Source organism: Lycorma delicatula, chromosome 9 (assembly GCF_047948215.1).
Source record: "Lycorma delicatula isolate Av1 chromosome 9, ASM4794821v1, whole genome shotgun sequence".
Lineage (NCBI taxonomy): Eukaryota > Metazoa > Arthropoda > Insecta > Hemiptera > Fulgoridae > Lycorma > Lycorma delicatula.
Window position 1 is genome coordinate 124,743,566 of NC_134463.1, and position 20,351 is coordinate 124,763,916.

The 20,351-nt window shown below is 29.3% G+C and overlaps 1 protein-coding gene across 2 annotated transcripts in view; it reads left to right on the forward strand.

Moving 5' to 3' along the window:
* Positions 1-17,161, forward strand: part of LOC142330580 (acetylcholine receptor subunit alpha-like) — a 668,320-nt gene extending 651,159 nt beyond the window's left edge. The window contains exons 12-15 of one of the 2 annotated variants that reach the window (XR_012757812.1): positions 3,830-4,046; positions 5,178-5,384; positions 11,875-11,922; positions 15,696-17,161. Coding sequence is in view for 1 of the 2 variants with exons in the window: in XM_075375962.1 (XP_075232077.1) it covers positions 3,830-4,046; positions 5,178-5,375 (415 nt within the window). In the remaining variant the exon portion in view is untranslated. Of the gene's footprint in view, positions 1-3,829; positions 4,047-5,177; positions 5,385-11,874; positions 14,906-15,695 lie in introns of those variants that run through there. The other variant, XM_075375962.1, reaches the window with a different exon arrangement.
* The last annotated feature ends 3,190 nt before the right edge of the window (positions 17,162-20,351 follow it).

A 20,351-nucleotide genomic window follows, 5' to 3' on the forward strand; every position in this document is an offset into this window, starting at 1 on the left:
GTTACCAACATACAAATTCATTTGCATACAAATATTCAATTAAAAAATAGACCTATGAAAAAATAAACTAAAATACTGTGTTTCTATATTTAGCATACACCCAGGTATAAAAATGGTCAATTTTCCATTTTGACGGGAAATAAAAATATCAAGAAATTATGTCCTTTTTTTGTTGCTCAACTGTGCATAAACAGTCTGCGTACAATTCTTCATCTACAGCATACATTGTCATCAAATGGCTTTGACTGCACGTGACACCTTAGAACCTTGTGGTAGCCCTGAAAAAATATTTTTTTAAGATTAAAAAATCAGTACTTTTGTCCCCAGTATAAGAAAACAATAACGTAAAATGTCATAATAAAATTAGACTCATCTCATCTTTTAATGTATTGACTATGGAATATACACTATAATGTTGACATGATGTTATACTGAAGCAGACTACATACTTGTTACATAGTTAGATCTAGTATATTTCAGTACTACTCATCGTAACAACCACCTACTTAATTGAATCTGGATTTATTAGTATGCTTGAGTCTACACTTAATGACTGTAGTGTTACTATCAAGTTTATCTACATATTTAGTACTTAAAAATAAAAAATCCAGCTGTTATGTGGTTTTTTTATGTTATATTTTACATGAAAATAACAGAAATATTTGTACAGAAATGATAACTGTTTAAATAATTTAAGTGTTATTCAGTTACAAACATATTATTTTACTTGAAAGCTTATTATGACTTTTTATGGGTAATGCCTTTAACTTATCAGAATAATGAATGATAGTGGTATTTAACTTATCAAAACAATGAATGACGCTTATAGTGGTAGTGATAGTAGATTACTACACATAAAGTCATTAGGTAAGTAAAATAGTGCAACAGAAGTAAAATAAAGTAGTAGTCAACTGCCCATAATTTTCAGAAAGTTCTAATAACATTGATTGTTGTCTATTAAAGGTTATCAAATTTATTTGCCATGTTGTTATATGAAGTGGATCAACCGTTATATATGCGTGTTATGTTTTTAACCTAATTTTTACATTCAGTATATTTTTATTTATTAAAATATCGGTTTTAACATCAGAAAACATTACGTTAAAAAAATAATTCAGCTTCTGGGTCAAATTTTTAAAAATTTAGGCCTGCATTCAACATGTTTTAAACATATAATGAATTAATAGTAGTAGATAATTATGAAGAATATTTTTTTAAGTACCGTTTTGAAATTCAGTTTCGAAGATATTATTTTACTTGAAAGCTTATTATGACATTTTGTGGGTTTTAACTTATCAGAATAATGCTGCTAGGCTGCAGTCGGCATTCCATACATGCGCACTGTGTACTCGCATCTGTTGGCAAGCCACGTACACTTGTGTCTTGCGACAGGCAAGTGAGGATGCCGAACTTCAACAAAACAGGCCGATTGTAGTCACACGCCACACTACTCTTGGTGTGTTATTTGAACGCGCGAGGATGCATGAACATATCAAGCAATCGGATTTATTATTAAATAATATTAATATTAAGTTACAATATGTAACTAATCTTGAAAAAGCAAAAAAATAAAAACTTCATTGTAATTATATTGAATAGAGATGTTATGGAACCCTATCTACACATAATCTGTTTCTTTCAATTTGATCTCAGAAATAAGTGTCATTTTAGATGACACATAGTGACTCATAGATTTTAATGATTGATTTATGACTATATGCAGGAAATACCTAAACAATGCAATCTTGCAATGAGTCATAACAGAGACTGTCCCTTTTTAGAAAAACTCATTAAATGATACTAAAAATGACTACTTCAGTTTTCTGATCAGTCAATCACAGATCTCGAGACTGTTAAAAGGTCTCGATATCCTGGTTTGAAAATTGAACGAACGTTTATAATGAGCATTATTTGATTTTTTATAAATAATAATATACACATGCACATTATATATATTTTATTGATTAAATTATATCTATAGTGCGATTTTGTTTATATTGTATTTTATTTGATTTGTTTTTTAATTTTTGGAAACGTGTTATTGGTCACAATGTTTTCTTGTACCATATGCAAAGAATCATTTACGTTAAAAACAAATCTGCAGCGGTATTTAAGTCAACATAGTATCACTAAATACGATTGCAATATTTGCAAATATTCAACGACGCGATCGGATAATTTAAAACGACACAATTTTACTAAACATAAGAAACCACGTGAAGAATCAATGAGTGATATTCCTTGTGTATTGTGCAGTGACAATTATTCGTGTATTATGCGCAATGAAATGCTTCAACATTATAAGGTAACGCATGATATTGTGATAGTGGATAAAGAGTTTTTATCATTTGATAGTGAAAAACAATTTGATGAGTGGAAAACAGCAATCGAAAAAAGTGAAAAGAATCGTTTTGTGCGTCACACAGGAACAAAAAAAAGTGCTGTCTACCAAAAAGCAAAGGCAGAAACCGACGAATGCCATAATTGCTCCCACTGTACAAGAAAAACACGATATTGCAATAAATTTGTTATCCGATAGTAGCATTGTTTTCTCTACTTCCCAAGATTATTAATTTTTTTACTTTTTAAACTTTTCTTTTTTACGATTTTTCAGCTTTGGTCAATTTCATAATTTTTTTTACATTCTATTATTTGTTTTTCAAACTACAGATAAGTTTGTTATATTTTTAATAATTTAAAATTTTTTTTAATGTTTCGTTCATTTTTTTACTCATTTAAATTTTTTTTTTCATTCTTTTTTTTATTTTTTATTGTTTAAATCTGGTTATGGTTTGTTTTTCTGTTTTTATTTTATTACTTTTCATTTGCTCTATTAAACAAACAATAGAATTTTGTCCTAATTTTTATCCTATAATATTAATATTATTTAATAATAAATCCGATTGCTTGATATGTTCATGCATCCTCGCGCGTTCAAATAACGCGCCAAGAGTAGTGTGGCGCGTGACTACAATCGGCCGGTTTCGTTGAAGTTCGGTATCCTCACTTGCCTGTCGCGAGACACAAGTAGCCACAGACGCCACTACGGAAGTATTCTGTATTCCATACGTAATATTCTTGTATACGCTGTACAAGTAATTACGTTTGTTTGCGAGTATTTAAATGCCTCCGCTGATCAAGAATCCCGCCGTCTGTGAAATACGTGGTGTGATTCGTTTTTTTTAGTGCTAAAGGCATGAAAGCGGCTGCAATTCATTGTCAGATCAGTGAAGTGAATGGAGAAAACATTATGAGCGATCGAATGGTACGAAAATGGATTAGAGCTTTAAAGATGTCCACCGGAATGTCATGATGAATGGAATGACGACCTTCTGTCATTACTGAAGATTTGGTGCAGAAAGTTGACGAAAAAGTGAGAGAAAACATTTCTTCACTATCTGAAGAGTTTTCTCAAGTTTCAAGAAGTGTTGTCAATGAAATTATGACCAAATGCTTAAATTATCGACGATGATGGTGTCAAGCCGACCGTGTTGCAGTGGTTAAGTCAGGCGGCAGACTTCTATGACGACAGTGTTCAAAAGCTAGTTGCATAATGCGACAAGTGCCTTATTATTGCTGGCAATTATGTAGAAAAGTAGATTAAATATATATATATATATATATATATATCGTACAGGCTTTCGGATAAAAATTATATTTTTAAGAATAGTGTACTTGTTTTTTTTTTAACGGTACTTTAAAACATACCTTGTAATATAGAGTTGAATTAACATCATTTCATCTAGTTTACAAAAGTTTAAACTGTTACTAGTTCAATTTATATATGTAAATTTAAAGACTTATAATTTACTTCTATTAAATATCAAAGGGAACTAGAAGCATCAGGATTGGGAAGTGGTTGTCGAATTCATGGTACTCCTCCTCTGCCACCTTTAATCTGCCCGGATGAACTTCCTCCACCACCATCGGAAGAGACGCTATGTCGACGACTAACCCATTGGCATCATTGTCCTGAACTGCACAAAGCTATTGATGGTGTGAGATTTATTGCTGATCATACAAAACGTGAAGAAGATTCTACTAAGGTACTTTTTATTTGATGTATGTAGTTCATAAATTGCATATTGATAGTTCATTATCTTAAAAAAAAAATTAAGTTTATTAAAAATTTATTTTTGCTTTTATCACTTTTTATCTCTTGCTAAAAACAACTTTTATATACCTTATACATTGTACCTTACCAAATACATTCATAGTTTTGAGAATAATATTGACTTTGCCCATGTCTGTAGCTAGTGCAGAGTTAAGTTTTCAAAATTGAAACTAATAAAGACTGCCCTAAGGATGACAATGACACAAAATAAATTAGACAGTTCAGCTGAAATGTTGATAGAACAAGATAATTTAAAAGAAATAAATTTAGAAGATGTGATAGCAAATATTATTACAATTAAATCTCACAAAATAAAACTATAATTTGTATTATGTAATGTTTCTATATATGTAATTATTAATGTATTTATAATAATTGATAGTGCAATAAAATGATACATAATGGGAGTAATAATCTTTTAGTTTGTATATGATGAGAGGGGGTTAGAGAAGCTATTTTGATATTGTTCAAGGGCGCTGTTTACCCTCTCAGGCTGGCCTTGGTGATGTAAATTTTTTAATGACTGCAAGAGCTAATCATTTCAGTTACATTTAGCTTTTAAGAAATTGAATTGTTTGCGTTTAAAGATTAAAATTTTAGGATTTAGTCCATCTACTATAAACAAAGAGGTTTTATCAGCAACAAATAATGTTAAATCTATATATCTATTAGTTCAAGTGTTTTATTAAACAATTTTTCTTGAGATGATTAAATTGATATACAAAAATTAATCAGAATATAGTGTTTTACTTTGAATTATTATAACAAAATTTTAAGCTTCTCATAATTAAATATTTATTATGCTTATGTATACTACCATCATAGAATCATCTTTTGGGGCTGAATTGATTGCATCAAATACAGTTCTTGATATTAGCACTTGTCCATATAACAACTAAAAAGATTGATGGAGGATTCTGAGAAAACTATTTCAGAATACCAGATCTCTCAATCTTATTCGTATATAAGATGGGGTCCCTCTCAACTAAAAGAGTAGTAATTTAAAATATTTGCTGTTACTATTTTATCGAGTTAATATAATTAATATTGAATTAAATTTCAGGTGAAAGAAGACTGGAAATATGTTGCAATGGTGTTGGATAGATTATTTCTGTGGATATTTACATTGGCTGTATTAGTTGGTACAGCCGGTATCATTTTACAAGCACCAACACTATATGATGATCGAATACCAATAGATGTTCGGCTGTCAGAAATAGCATCAACTACAGCTAAACCTCACATAGCAACTGGTTTATAAGAAATAAAGGTATTAATTTATTTTTTTGCAAATATTAATATTACAATAAATTTATGTTTATATGATAATTCACTTAATAATATAAAGTTCTGTTATGACAAACCAAACTTTTATAAGAAAAAAGTAACTTTCAGTTGTTTTTGCATTTGCCTTCAATGATTGGTGCTACTGTTCCCACTCTGGCACAAAAAAAGGTTATCTTACTGCTGGCAGTAAATGCTGCACTTGGCAATAACACCATTTTGTTTTTTTTTTTTTAGTATAAATTCATTGTTTTTTGTGTTACTTAATGATGAAGTGTGTAATGATATGCTTCATTTTTAATGAACGTGGAAAATATCTAAGTATACCATAAAATAATTGAGTTTCTTGTTATTTGGGCTTAATAAATTAATCTTAATTTACCTTTATTAAGAATAATAGAATTAAAAATGTATAACCATATGAAAAAAATATTGCATTAAGATAAAATATATTTTTATCTTGATTATACCGACATTATTTTTCTATTAAAAAAACTTTTTTATTCTTTTGGATGGTAAACGTGTAGATTTTAAAATATCTATGATAAAAAGCATTTTTTGATTGTGTGCAATCTGTTTATAAACCTGGATTCAAAATAATAAATAAGTTATAATCAGTAACTACTGTATTGGCTCTACAACAGCTCCTTGTAAATATTTTTTTTTTTTTAAATATAAAAATGTCTATCTATTAGTACCACAAATGTAGTAATTGAATATGACAAAAATTACGTTCAAAAATTCCTTAGCTCTGCTCAAAAACATTAACCATCCCATTCCAAATATGAGTGTGAAACATTTTCCAAATTTTTTAATAACATGAAATTAACAAAAATATATACAATTTCATCATTTTCAGTAGCTGGTTTTTACGTTACAGTTACCATTGTTATTTTTTTCTGTGGTACTTGCTCACTGCCATCCTTTATAATCTTATTGTTGTTTTGCCTTAATCTTCCTGGTTACATAAGACACATTATTTCTACTTTATTAATGCTGGATAATAAGATTATACTAATACCTTTATTAAAACAGAAAATACTTGCACAAAAAATATTTTATTATATACACAAATCTAGGTAATATTCTTGGTCATTAAATCAGTGGAGGTAGTGTGATGTAAACAAACAAACAAAATTTAATAACCTCCACATATATTAAATTAAAACAAATTTAGATACAAATAAAAGAAACATGCATAATTAAATTCTTTAATTAATTTATATTTTTATTTCCGTGCTTGTTTACAATACTTAATCAAAACTGTTCAATACAAAGTATTTAAAAATTTATTAATTAATTGTCAGATAATTTTTTTTTAATTCTTGAACCTTACTTTATATAGTATTGGACAGACTATAATTAAAAGTTTCACATCTTTCTCTTTAAGGTTACACAAACTTCATTAGTATGATGGAATCATAAAAGAATACTTGTTTAAAAATTAGTTCTGTTCTAGCATTAAAGAACGAACTGATTACCATAAAACTTTCTTTGCTGTAAATACAGAATGATTCAGGAGGATAGGGAAATGAAGTCATACTGAAATTTTTAAGGTGTTATATAAAGGGGTAAACTTGATGTCTTTTATGTTTTTTGTCTGAAAAATCTAATAAAAGGTTCTAGAAATATATCTCTTAGTTTTCATAATATCAAACACAAAACAGAAAAATTCGGTGACAAAAATACACTTCTTTTAGGTTCGAAGTACAACAGGTACTTCAAACAACAGATTTCTGTACAACAGATTCAAAGAAACGGGAAATATTAAAAATTAAATAACGTTAATGAAAAATTTTTTTTAGAAAATGAATTTTATTTCATGTAATTGTACAAATGTTGCCAGTTTAGGATATATACATTTTAGTTTATTTTTTAAAGATGACATCTTCCTGGTGACCTCCTCTTCTACGTAAGTACTCACGAAGTCTCTTCGTTAAATTGTTCATGGTTTGACGTAACATCTCAACTGGAATTTCCGCAATTGCTTCTCGGATCTTTGCCTTCAATTCTTCCGTTGTAGCAGGTCTACTGTGGAACACTTTGCTTTTAAGGTGATTACAAAAAGTAATCGCAAGCTGAGAGATCAGGCGATCTGGGAGGCCATCTAATGTCACCGTTTTGTGAAATGACACGTTGTCCAAACAATCGACGTACAGCTGCCATCGATATTCGTGCAGTATGTGACGTTGCCCCGTCTTGTTGAAACCAGGTTGTGTTAAGAATCAGTGGAAATCTCTTTTGTTGTTCCACAACAAAGGTTTCAAGCACGGCTACGTAACGAGCTGACGTCACTGTAATCGCAAGACCGTTGTCATCCTCAAAAAAATAAGGGCCTATAACACCGTAAGATGACATAGCACACCACACAGTCACTTTCTGGCTGTGCAACGGACACTGGTGTAGCTGCGTAGGATTTTCTTGTGCCCAGTATCTGAAATTTTGCTTGTTAACAAATCCACTGTGGTGGAAATGCGCATTGTCTGACATCCACCATCCACAGTTGGTAAACAAACTCTTCGTTATCGTTTATCTTCTGAAGCATTACATTACAGAATTGTGCTCGCACAACTGCATCGTTCGGTTTCAGATCCTGGACGATCTGCAACTTGTACGGATGGAATTGCAAGTCCTTCATTAACATTCTTCAAACACTTGAACTATGCGATTGTAAAGATGCTGAGAGACGACAGTTGACCGATGTGGACTTCGTGTGACAGCATCTTGTAAAGCTTGAACATTCTGTGGTGTACGGACGGTTCGCTCATGGCCTGGAGGTTTTTTTTTCATTGCCGAACCGGTTTCCTCAAAATTAGATATCCATGTTTTAATTGCACGTGCTGATGGAACACAGTCGTGCGGTCCCAGATTAAAATGACGGTGAAATTCTCTGCGCTCTCCCTCCACACTGTCATTGTTTCTGTAAAACGCTTTGATAGAAAATTCACGTTGCGCACCACTTCAAGGATCCATGACAACTAAATGGCAGGTTAGGTTAGAGAGGCTGGCGCCACTTATCAAGTTGTACCAATCGCCCACGGCTACCAACACAACTTTCAAAATTTCCCGTTTCTTTGAATCACCCTGTATTTCTGGAAAAACTGATGTAATGAAGTCTACGAAAAACAAAAAAAAAAAAATTAACTTTTTTTTATTAAAAACAAAACAAAACTTAAAATAAAATTGTATGAATTTGTACACATTTAAAACAGCTCTTTTTAGTATAATAAATTTAGATCTTAGAAAAATTAAAATACCTTTAATTCACTTAAAAAATAATATTCACTGTTGTGTTTATAGTATTAATTTACAATAAATGTTTGAAAATTAACGTTGATGAAGGTTTCAACTCGTTTCCTTACATTTTCTGTTGCCACCATAATGATATCTAAGCATTCCTTGATGAGGGCAGCAGCATTGAGAATGCAAGCAATCACTTAATCACATCTGTCTAGTTTTGTTTCTATACCTTGCATTTCATACATCCCTACAAACAGGAATCTAAGGGAGTAAGATCTAATGATGTAGGTGGACAATTTACCGGCCTTGTATGTCCAACCCATCAAGAGTTGTCTTATTTCTTTTGTGAAAATGTGTTGGTACTTCTTCAAGTTTACAATACATTTCAGTAAATTTCGCTGTTGAGAAATTTTCAAGCACTGTAAGAAACCCATTGTTTAAAAATTCCAGATAATTTCTCCTTATGATATGTTGTTCTAATGTGAAAGGGTCTATTAATTGGTTATCGGTCCAGATCAAACATTTACCGAAAATCATTGCTGGAAATTTCATTCCAACTACAGCATGTGGGTTTTCTTCAGACTCCCAGTATGAAATTCATTTGTTGTTTATACCATTGCAAGTAAGAGTAGCTTCATTTGAAAATAGTATGAACAGAATTAAGTGGGAGTTATTGTTAATTTGTTGACAAAATTGCAGTTGACTGGTATGTTCACCATGCTGGAGGTGTTCCCAGAACATGATAAGGATGCTCCATGAGCATGTAATGTCCTCCTACTATACTCCGTGGAATTTTGAATCGTGTAGAAATTCTTTACATGCTCATTTTAGGACTTAGTTGCACCACCTGAAGAATATTTTCCTTTTCATCACCATGAAACACTAGTTGCCATTAAATGAAACATGAACACTGGGAAATGTACCAATCTCATGAAGATTATTAAAAGTTCTACAAAAAACTTTATGGTTTGGAACTACTCATCCAGGATACTTAAATCAGTATTCTTCCACCACAGCTGTACACAATAATCATATCAGCAAATTCTTCATGAGTGAAAAGACAGAATTTTACTTTTCAATGCAGATTCAGCTAGAAAAATGTAGGTACACTTAAAACGGTACAACAAACACAAAAACACTACCTAACTTGATTCTCAAAAATAACTAAACACAATCAAAAACAACTAAATCACCTAATATTTATCAACATGTAACAACAATTTTATGACAATAATGATTGTATTCAAATTAATTTTGAGCACAAAATTAGTGTTACCAACCCAATTTTTCAAAGGTCTAAAATGTACTAAAAAATTTTACAAATTAATAACATTCTTCTGTTAAGTTTTGTTCTGTTTTGTTTTAATAACAAAATTTAACTTTTCTTTTCTCTAGAGAAGTTTAATTCTCTACAAGTTTTGGTAATAAAATGTATCATTTATTAGTCATTTAAGACTTATTTTGGTAATAAAATGTATCATTTATTAGTCATTTATTTAGTCATTTAATTGTTATAATTTTAACCTATAAAAAGTGTTTTTCATAACACATTCTTTCTGTTTTAAGTTGGATATCATCAAAACTAAGAACGATACAGTTCTGTTAACCCTTTTTTATTTGATTTTTCACATCAAAAAACATAAGAAACCATTAAGTTGACCCCTTAGACAACACCTTAAAAATTTCAGTATGACCTCATTTCTTTAGAGAACTGAAATCCAAATGTAATTTTTCACTAGCCATAACTCGATAACAAAGCCTTTTCAGACATATGTTTGTATGAACCTTTTTCCTTATTTCAGACTCTACATTCAGTTCCCAAATTATTTATTTCCCCTTCCTCCTGGATCACTCTGTATATCCTCTAACACAATCAACCCACAGAATTTGAATCTTTGACTATTTACTGGAACCACATGAAAATATTATTATTTTATTTTTACAATTATGAAACACGCCTTCCACATCCAAATCTTCAAGTAAAGTACTATGTTAACCATAATCATATTCTGTAAACCAAAAAACTTTCTTTTTTACAGTTATTTTTTCAAAGTACCTTCTGTCATGATATTTAAGAACATTTTGGTTATGCTTTTAGTGAGATATTAGTTCTGAATAAAACTTGGTGATAAACCAGTCACGATGTGTAAAACACAGTTCAGCATGTTTACAGGCAAATAAAAGACTTTTTTTAGGATGAAATGCTGGGCCGCTTCTAATATCCTGTTGTTACATCCCCAAACTTTTGAGCTCTAACAGACTATCATTCTTGAAAATGTGTCAAACATCTGGAGTTTGACTAAAGTAAAACATATTCTGAAACAATTAAATGTTTAATATATAAAGGTACAATATTAAATAAAGAATATTAAAATACCACTAAAAGAACTTAGAGTAAGATTGGCTATTATTAACTAGATTTTTAAAACATTCATAAAGTACAAAGGTACTTTATGAATGTACAATAATAAATCACTGAACTAGATTAGATCTCTGTATAACAATAAAATAATAAAAGCAACTGAGTCATGGGCAAGCCAGTAAACTGGATTCCTTATGACTGACATTTTTGGTACTCCTGCAATGTCTTAGTGAGTGGCATATTCAATTTAAAATTGAACGTAATATTAAATGAACTAATTCCTGTCAATTATCAAAAATAAACATTATTGACTCCAGTTTCGCTATATCTTCTTTGATGGCAAAAAATTAACTGTAATTATTTTTTTTTAATAAATTAAGTGTGAACTTAATATCACACAGGTGGAAACTCTTAAAACAACAAAAATTCAAACACATTTTAACTTTAGTTAATATAATTAAACTTACGGGAGAATTAGTCATATTTTTACTTTAAATGGACCATACAATTTTTTTATCACCACATTTTGATTGAGTTTGAATTTTAAGTTCTAAGTGACGCACTCCATAGATTTCATTTCATAAACCTTCATTTTGTTTAAAAAATGATATTGCAGTGACAGAATATATTGCATGGTTCATTTACATTTAAAAAATGGCAAATTCCTGTACACATTCTCATTATTTGCTTTTTAACTCAAATTTTCTTTATGCAGAGTCTATTCATTCTTCATATTACCATCTATTAATCTGTATAAAATTTTAACTTGCTTTGATAAAACAAACTGTATGATAAAAAAAAAAGAAAATATTTTTAAGCAAAATAAATTTAAAAAAAAAAAATGTAAATCTCATTTCTGTTTTTTCCCTTTCAGAAACTGTGGCAACATTAAGAAATAATAAGCAAGTGTATACTTGTAAAAGTAGGTAATATTTTTAAATACTGCAATTTTATGTCATCATTTTGATATCAACACCTGCTGTAAAATCCAAAGTCTACAATTAAATATTATTTGAAGTGTGATTTTAATCTATGTTAATTGAAAAATCATGTTTTGAATTGATGATATGAACAGTTTAACTAAGATTTATCAACCTGTATTTATTAAATATTATTATTATTATTGTTATTTTACTACAGGCCAAGTGCTCAATGAAGATATAATAGTAGTGGTAATAATAATTATAATTATAAATGATAAATACGGAAACAAAAAATAGAATAATTTACTAACAGTTACTGAAATTACTATTTAGTATAAATAATAACTAATTATAATGTCCACTACAAAAATATACTTACCTGTTATTAATTTATTTGTAAAATAAATTAATAATAACTGATATTGTATAATTATGTTATAAGTGTTATTTAGGGCTAATGCATTATGTATTTAACAAAAATAAAATTATTATTATTTGTACCTAATTAAAAAAAAAAAAAACATGGTAATTATTTACAAATAAATTGCCCAGATTTTAATAATCACATGTGTGCATACAAACACTTAAATACATACACTACACATACATGCATACACATAATACACTTTGTACAGTATAACCGCAATGGATTTAGACCGTGTTAGTATCTTAGCTGGTGGATGGTCTACATACATACTCATCTGCATTTCATTATTTTAAACTGTCCCCTTTGTACACACTAATATTTGAGTTTAATACTTTGGCAATTCCTTATACTATCTATACAAACCAAGAGTTTTAATTTTAGCAATAAAAAAATTTATTTTTTAATTTGAAAAAAAAATCTCATTTTTAGTTGTAATATTTTACAGATATCAGATTATACTTAAAAGAAAAATTGATAAAAGAATGAATTAGTAAAAAGAAGATGAATTTGTAAGTTTTCCTCCGGTTATCCCAGAATACTAAGTGAAAGTATCTGTAAAATTTTTTTGTACCAAATCTTGATGTTTGGATTAATTTTTATTCCTTGAAACCTTTTGCTGAGATATCTTCCTAGTAAGTAGAACACAAAGAACTGTTCCTTCTTCAAAATGAAGGTAGAAACTATGTTTGAAAGTTTAAAAAATAAATTCTACACAAATGGTTGAAAATCCTACTTTTTTTTCAATTCTGTTTACCAATCATAGTAGTAATATGTTACATGATTCACCGACTAAATCGTTAAAAAAATTGTCTGACTAAAAGGAGAGGAACTCTCGACTACTCAAAATGAAAAAACTTCCAAAGAAATTCATTTTATTTGTTTAAATCTTTTATTAAAATAAATACAGAATGTGTAAATTAAAACATTTCACAAAAAGAGAAGAAGTTTATTTTTTATGGCTAATTCTTTTTTCCATTTCATAGTTCTTTTTTAAATGTATTAATCTATTTTTATTGAGAGGAAGCAAGCCATTAGTAAATATGATTATGAGGACATACCTACCTAGGATTTCAGTTGTAAACTGCTACATGTTGTTTTAAATAAGTTCATCTTGCAAGTTTTTTAAAATAACAAATTTTACCATTCATGTGTAATCTACACAATTAAGAAAAGCACACATAAGTTGAGATAATGGAATATAGACTAATAAGATTTAAAAAAATAAAAAAAGACTAATAAGATAGAGTATTAATTGAAATAGTGAACTTGTGTTTCAATTCTGTATGAAACACGAAGATAATATGAGAATAAAATGCAATAAATAGAGACTTAGCCAAAACTTTAATAATGTATTTAGTAGATAGAGAGATCTCGTTAAAAAATGTTAACATAGGTCATAGAAAACATGCTGCTATCAGTAACAGAATACAACTCAAAATATAATATTGATACCAACGTCAAATTCTTTGTACACAAAAAAATAGCATTATAAAAAAGAAGATACTGTTGATTTTAAGCGCATGAGTTTTCTTGAAACACTTAAAGCAGAATCATTCTCAGAGTGATCTTAAAAAAAAAGTTACCTAAAAGAGATGTTAAACAAAAACCTTATAATTAAATTTCTGATATCTAGAGAATTGTTAATCCATTACTGATAAATGAGACCAAAGTAAAATTCAATCTGTTTTCTAAATTTCATTGATGAGCATTATATATAGCTAATCTTTGTGAGAGATAGCCATATAATATGCGTGTGATTTCATCAGACACTTATATTACTATGTAAAAAAGACACTAAAATATTTGCTTTTAGTTTTATTATTCGCCTCTTAACAACTTCTGAATGAATTTATTGGCTAAAATCATCCTCAAGCTGCAGTAAATAACAGGTGTAATAGTGAATCGGGTAATTTGGCAACACTAGATATACTACCATTGATGAGCTGGGAGAATAGAATTATAGTTTTCTCGTGTTTTACAATTCAATCAGAATGGAGTTGTGGAATAATATCTGCTGTATTTTTGCTATTAAAGCACAATACAACAAAAATATTTGCATGATTATTACAAAAATAATGACAGTTACATGACAATGCACTAAATGTTCTGGAATCACTTATATATTCATATTTTTGTATAATGACTGCTGCCCTCTGCCCACACAATAAAATGTGAGTTTAAAACTTTGAGAAACAGGCACCACATTGAAAAGAATTGAAACCATTAAAACTGTGCATACATCAGAAAATGTTGCTAATTGATCAGTACAAAGTATCATTTCTAATTACACTATAAAAAGGATTTATCCCAAGATGTCCGGTACATCTGTGTAAGATTCAGATCGTGCATTCGCTGAATGATGTTGATCATGAAAACTGACTTGCTTTCTACCATCAGCTGTTAGACATGTTCAGTGTTAATTCAGATCTAAACAATTTTTTGATGAGTGGTGATGTTCATCCACCTTTTAGGTTTCATCAGTAAGTAAAACTTTTGCTACTGGTCAAGTGTAAATCTTCAAAGATTACATGAAAAGATGGTAGTGACAAAGTGATGGTCTTGGTGTGTCACTTCATCATTTGAAATTATAGGGCTATGATTCTTTGATGTTGATGTCAGACAAGAAATTATACTAAATTCACAATGCTATATTAGATCATTTCCTTCAGCTTGAAGGAAATTTGTCAATCTGTTAATCAATACACGTTTTTTCTGCAAGATGGTGCTATGAGTCACATTTCCAACGGTTTCCGTGACAGTTATCCTAAACGTATCATCTTGAAGATAAGGACATGCCATGGTCCATAAGATGACCAGATCTGCCTGCATGTGATTTTTTCCTTTGGGATATTAGAATTATATATTTTCCAAACATACTACAAGCAACATCCACGACGTTAAAGGATGGAACCAAGAAGACGTGGCCGTGCTGCAAAATGTGATGTGTAACCTTTGCACTAGTCCAACTATGTTGGAATGTGTGAAATAAAATGGTGGCCATCATTGAGATGTTATTTTTAAATAATTGTAAATAGTCTATTTTCATTTTGTACATATTAGATTGATGATATAGTTCTTTTTTACTTATTTATGGTATATTTGTAATCGACCAATTCACTGCCAAACCAGACACAATGTTTAAAAATTCATTAGGTTTGGCCTGTGGTTCCTGACACCTTTTAATTGAACACTGTTGTACAAACACATGGATGTTCTAATTAGTAAAGATTAATCATGATGTCTAACTTTTTGTTCCCTTATGATAATTTTCCATGATTTAATTTATTATTTATTCTTTAAAAAAATTTATATATATTTAATTTAATGTTTTATTTTGTTCTACAGATTTTCCTTTTCAGTTGTGCCTACATGTTTAAAATATAATGTAAATACAAATGCTTCAAAAGAACTCAGATCAAGAGTGGTTATTTCCAAAGTCGTGACCAAGTATATAATCTAGTTTAAATTTAAACACAGTGTGAAAACTTTTTTCTTTTTTAATTAGTGATCAACAAAATAGTTTATCGTCAAAAGAGAACAATAAATAAATTCAGGACATGGTGGTAATAATTTGCTCTGAATAAAATTTTATTCGGTTCATTTGTTATTGTTTCATTTATTATTACTGATAATGATTATTTAGCGATCAAAATTCATGTTAAGTTGTAAATTTTTACATAATTTAAATGGTTGCATTTTGTTATTTATTTTATTCTTTTAATCCATTTGACATTTCCTTCTTATTAAAAGGATGTTACTAAAGTACATGAACTGAAATACTATTTGGACACATGACTGCAAATAGTTCCCCTCTGACATAGTATTCCACTGTGCTGGCAGGTTGTAAATACAAATGCATTATATATGTAATTTGTTTTGTTGTTTTTTTATTGTATTATCAAAATTAGTGAACCATTACAAATGTTAATAGAGAATTACTTTATTATCGCACATCCAATAGTATTTGGTAACCATATTATTGTTAAGCATGTAACATGATTTACTGCAAGTCTTTATTTACTGTCAGCCTTTATTTATGACACTGTTTCAGTGTTACAGATGCCAATTTTATATCTATAAATTCTCAGTCATCAATAACTTTTTTGGATTATTATTATTATTCCTAATGTGTACATTGCATTCTGTTCTACTAATGAACAATAAGCATCCTCCCCCCTTGGACCAATGAGATAAGGATAATATGTAGACATGTAAATGAAGTGTAGTCGTATACAAACTTAGCCAAACTACTTCTGAGACATGTGGTTAATTGAACCCCAATTACCAAAGTATACCAGTATCCAATGTCTAGTATTCAGATCCATATAAAAACAACCATCTTCTAGTAGGGTTCAAATCTGAGAACCTTCAACTTTGAAAAGAAGCTGTTAAATAAGTGTTTTTGCGACAATGAGTTTACTTCTAGACCAGCCTGTGGGCTATCTTTTTTGGATTACAAAGACTTTAGTGTACTTTTTAATGAATTTATTTGGTTATGATATTTTTAGCAATACTCATTGAAAAGGAAAATAAAATATTTTCTTTAATAGTGTTTTTAAAATCTGTTACCTTTTTTCAGAAACATCAGGTGTATCAGATGACTGGTTCAGCATCATTTTTAATTCAGTGGGCTTTCTCTGAACAGCTTTTCTGGTTAATAAAAAATTAAGTATCTCTTCTAACTGGCCTTGTAATGATTGTTTGAATTAGATACTATTTAAATGAAATTAGTTTGACAATTTTTACTTCGTGTTTTGAGTTTTTTGTACCTTCATAAATGCTTATGTCTTGTTTAAATACATATTAGGTGTGTAAAATCTTACCCTGATAACAATAAACGCCTCACATTAAAGAAAGATTAACTTGATTAATGTTATTATTACTTAATAATTATACAAAATATTGCAATAAAACTTCTTTTCCTTTGAATTTTGTAAAAAAAAAAAACATGCACAAAATAGGTGGCCTTTTGAACTGCCAATAACAGACTTTAATCTGAATACTGAGTTGTTTTAAAGTTGATACTATATTCTACTTTTTAATCAAATTTTAGTTATTTAATTACACTGATAGACAAAAAAAAAAACTATTTTAATATTTCTCAAAGTGTGATACCATTTCTTGAATTGCTTTTTTGCACACATTACAGATCAGTAAATACAATTTTTCTATCGCTCGTTGTTTTAAATAAATTATGCTTCAAAAAAAATTAAGGGAAAATACAGTTAAAATCTGTAAGATTTATAATTTTGCATGGCCATACCTGTGTTAGAATGATTTCACTGATGCTTTTCTTTTATAAATAGCCTCAGACACATCCCAAATTAATGTCCAACAGTAATCAGCTAGCATGATAGTATTCCATTTCCCTTTGTAGCGGCTTTCCATCACTGAAATGTCTTGGTGGAAGTGTTCACTGCGTTCGTCACTTACGTCACTGAAGATGTCTGGGAAAAAATCCAGATGTGAGTGGAGAAAATGTATTTTCAAAGACATATTACATCCCATAGCTTTGTATGAAGTAAGAAGTTGATTAACAATATCGTGGCAATTGTCGGATTTTTGTTTGTCGAGAAATCTTTTGCAAACGTCTTTAAACGAAGCCCAAGCTACACTTTCTACATTATTTAACAGTGAGTCATCTTTGACCAACTCTCTTATTTGAGGACCAACAAATATTCCTTCTTTAATTTTTTCTTCATTTACATTCGGAAATTTCTGCCCGATGTATAAAAATCCGGGATAGATTCTTCAATAAATTTTTCATTAGTCCTAGCTTGATATGGAAAGGGGATAAAAATATTTTTTTTGGTTCAACTAAGGGCTCATGAATATTTTTTTCATTTGGAGTTAAGCTGTCTCGTTTCTTCCACTCTTTGGTAACGTAATGTTTATCCCTAGCTTGTTGAATGGCTGTCCCATTCACAAAGAAATCACATGTACTTAGTACAACCTGAGTGCATGCCTAACAAAATAGCTATAAATTTCAAATCACCACATATGTTCCAGCTATGTTTTTTATAATTTATTTTTTTCAAGAACCTCTTTCATCACATCGTACGTCTTTTTCAAATTAATACCATAAGGTATCGAAGGATATTTGTTACTGTTGTGTAGTAGAACCACTTTTAAACTATATTTGGACGAATCTATAAAAAGGTGTCAGTCATCAGGTTTATGAACTTGTCCTAAGTACAACATAAGCTCATAAATATTTGTGCAATAAAACTAATTATTTTCATCAATAAAGTACTGAGAAAGTTCTTTTTGTCGGCTTTGAAAGCTCGAAATTTTTTTGAAGTAAATTCCAACCTTGCAGTCTTGATCCTAACAGTTTAGCTTGATTTTGTGATAAATTTAAATTCCTAACAAAGTCATTTAATTCCCCTTATTAAACAAAAGTAACAATCGGTTACATGATCCTTTGGTTTTCACCAAACCATTGGTACATATGTCATAATATGTGACTATGATATGATTTAATTCTTCGTCTAGTATTGTTTATTTATAGCTTACAAATTATGTTATCAAAGTTAAACAAAAAAATGAGCTAACAAAATACAGTATAGGAACTTAAGATGTTTAAACTAACTATACATTGAAAAGTGAAAAAATCTTTTAACTAAAATTTAAAAATTTTTCAAAAGTGGTGGACGATAGAAAAATTCTGAGTTCATATTCGTTTTCAGAATCAAAAAACAAATTAAAATCATGTATCGCATGTTAAGAAACAAAAATTATGTTTATCAGTGTTATTAAATTATTGTTGTCAAAATATTGCTCACAGTTTTGGTATATTATACTCAGAATGTTAGCAAACAATAAAGCCATACTCTAAAAAACAATTATTCACACAAAAGTAAGATTATAATTATTATATAATTGTTCACTCTAAGAAAAAAAAAATAGTAGTTAAAATATTTATATTAAGAGAAAAATAATAATTTTCTTCATATTTGAGGAAACATAAACTGACAAAATATTATGTATTTAGATTTCTCCTATAACTGTTGTTTTATGTTTTATTTAAAGAAATGGTGTTATTTTGTTCAAGTTCAAAATAAAATGCTTAAGATTTTTTCCAATGAAAAGAAAATTTGAAAAACTTAATATTTATGAAATTATTACTAATGATTTATATATGAATTGTGCAGTGATCATTGTGAAAATTGAAAAGATTAGAAAACCTTATTTATTTGTCATATAAAGACCAATATTTTAAATTTGGATTTCAAATTTTGTTAAAATACTTCAATTAGTATTTGAAATATGAATTCTTAAAAAAACAAACAATGTTGAAAGCTAAGTCTTATAGAAGCTGTTTTCTTTATTTTTTACATGAACTACCACACTACATTATTTTGCTATATAATCTTGAAACATTTATATATATAAAATTGATTGATTTCTACCTTTTTTAAATGTTTTTTATGCAAGACAATTTTAAGATTGAATCTGTTTTTATTTTTCTTTCTTCCAATTTTTATTAAACTAGGACTTCTTAGAGAATAATTTTACTCTAGGCATCTGATAAGTGAATACCTATTTTTAATTGCATCCTGTGGTATGTATATGAATTTAACATATACTTGGATCATGGAAGCTTAAGGACACTTATTACCGTTTCAAATAATCCCCCTTAGAATTCAAAATAAGCACCAGCATTGTCAATAACTTCTGTAAATGTTTTGGTACAACATCCACAGCTTTTCTTTAGAAATCGCTGGATACTGATTTCAAAACATCACAGATTCTTTCCTCAAGTTCATCAATAGTTCTCAGAAAAGTCTTATAATCTTCTTCTTTAGCGCAACCCCACATAAGGTGTCAGAACAGGACTGCTAGCATACCACTCTGTTGGTCCATAACAGCATAACCATCTTCCTGGAAACTGAATATCCACCAGTCAAACTGACTACTAATTACTACTGTTATTGTTATTGTTACTGACTACTGTTATTGTTACTAACAATAACAGCCAAGTGTGGAGGTGCACCGCTC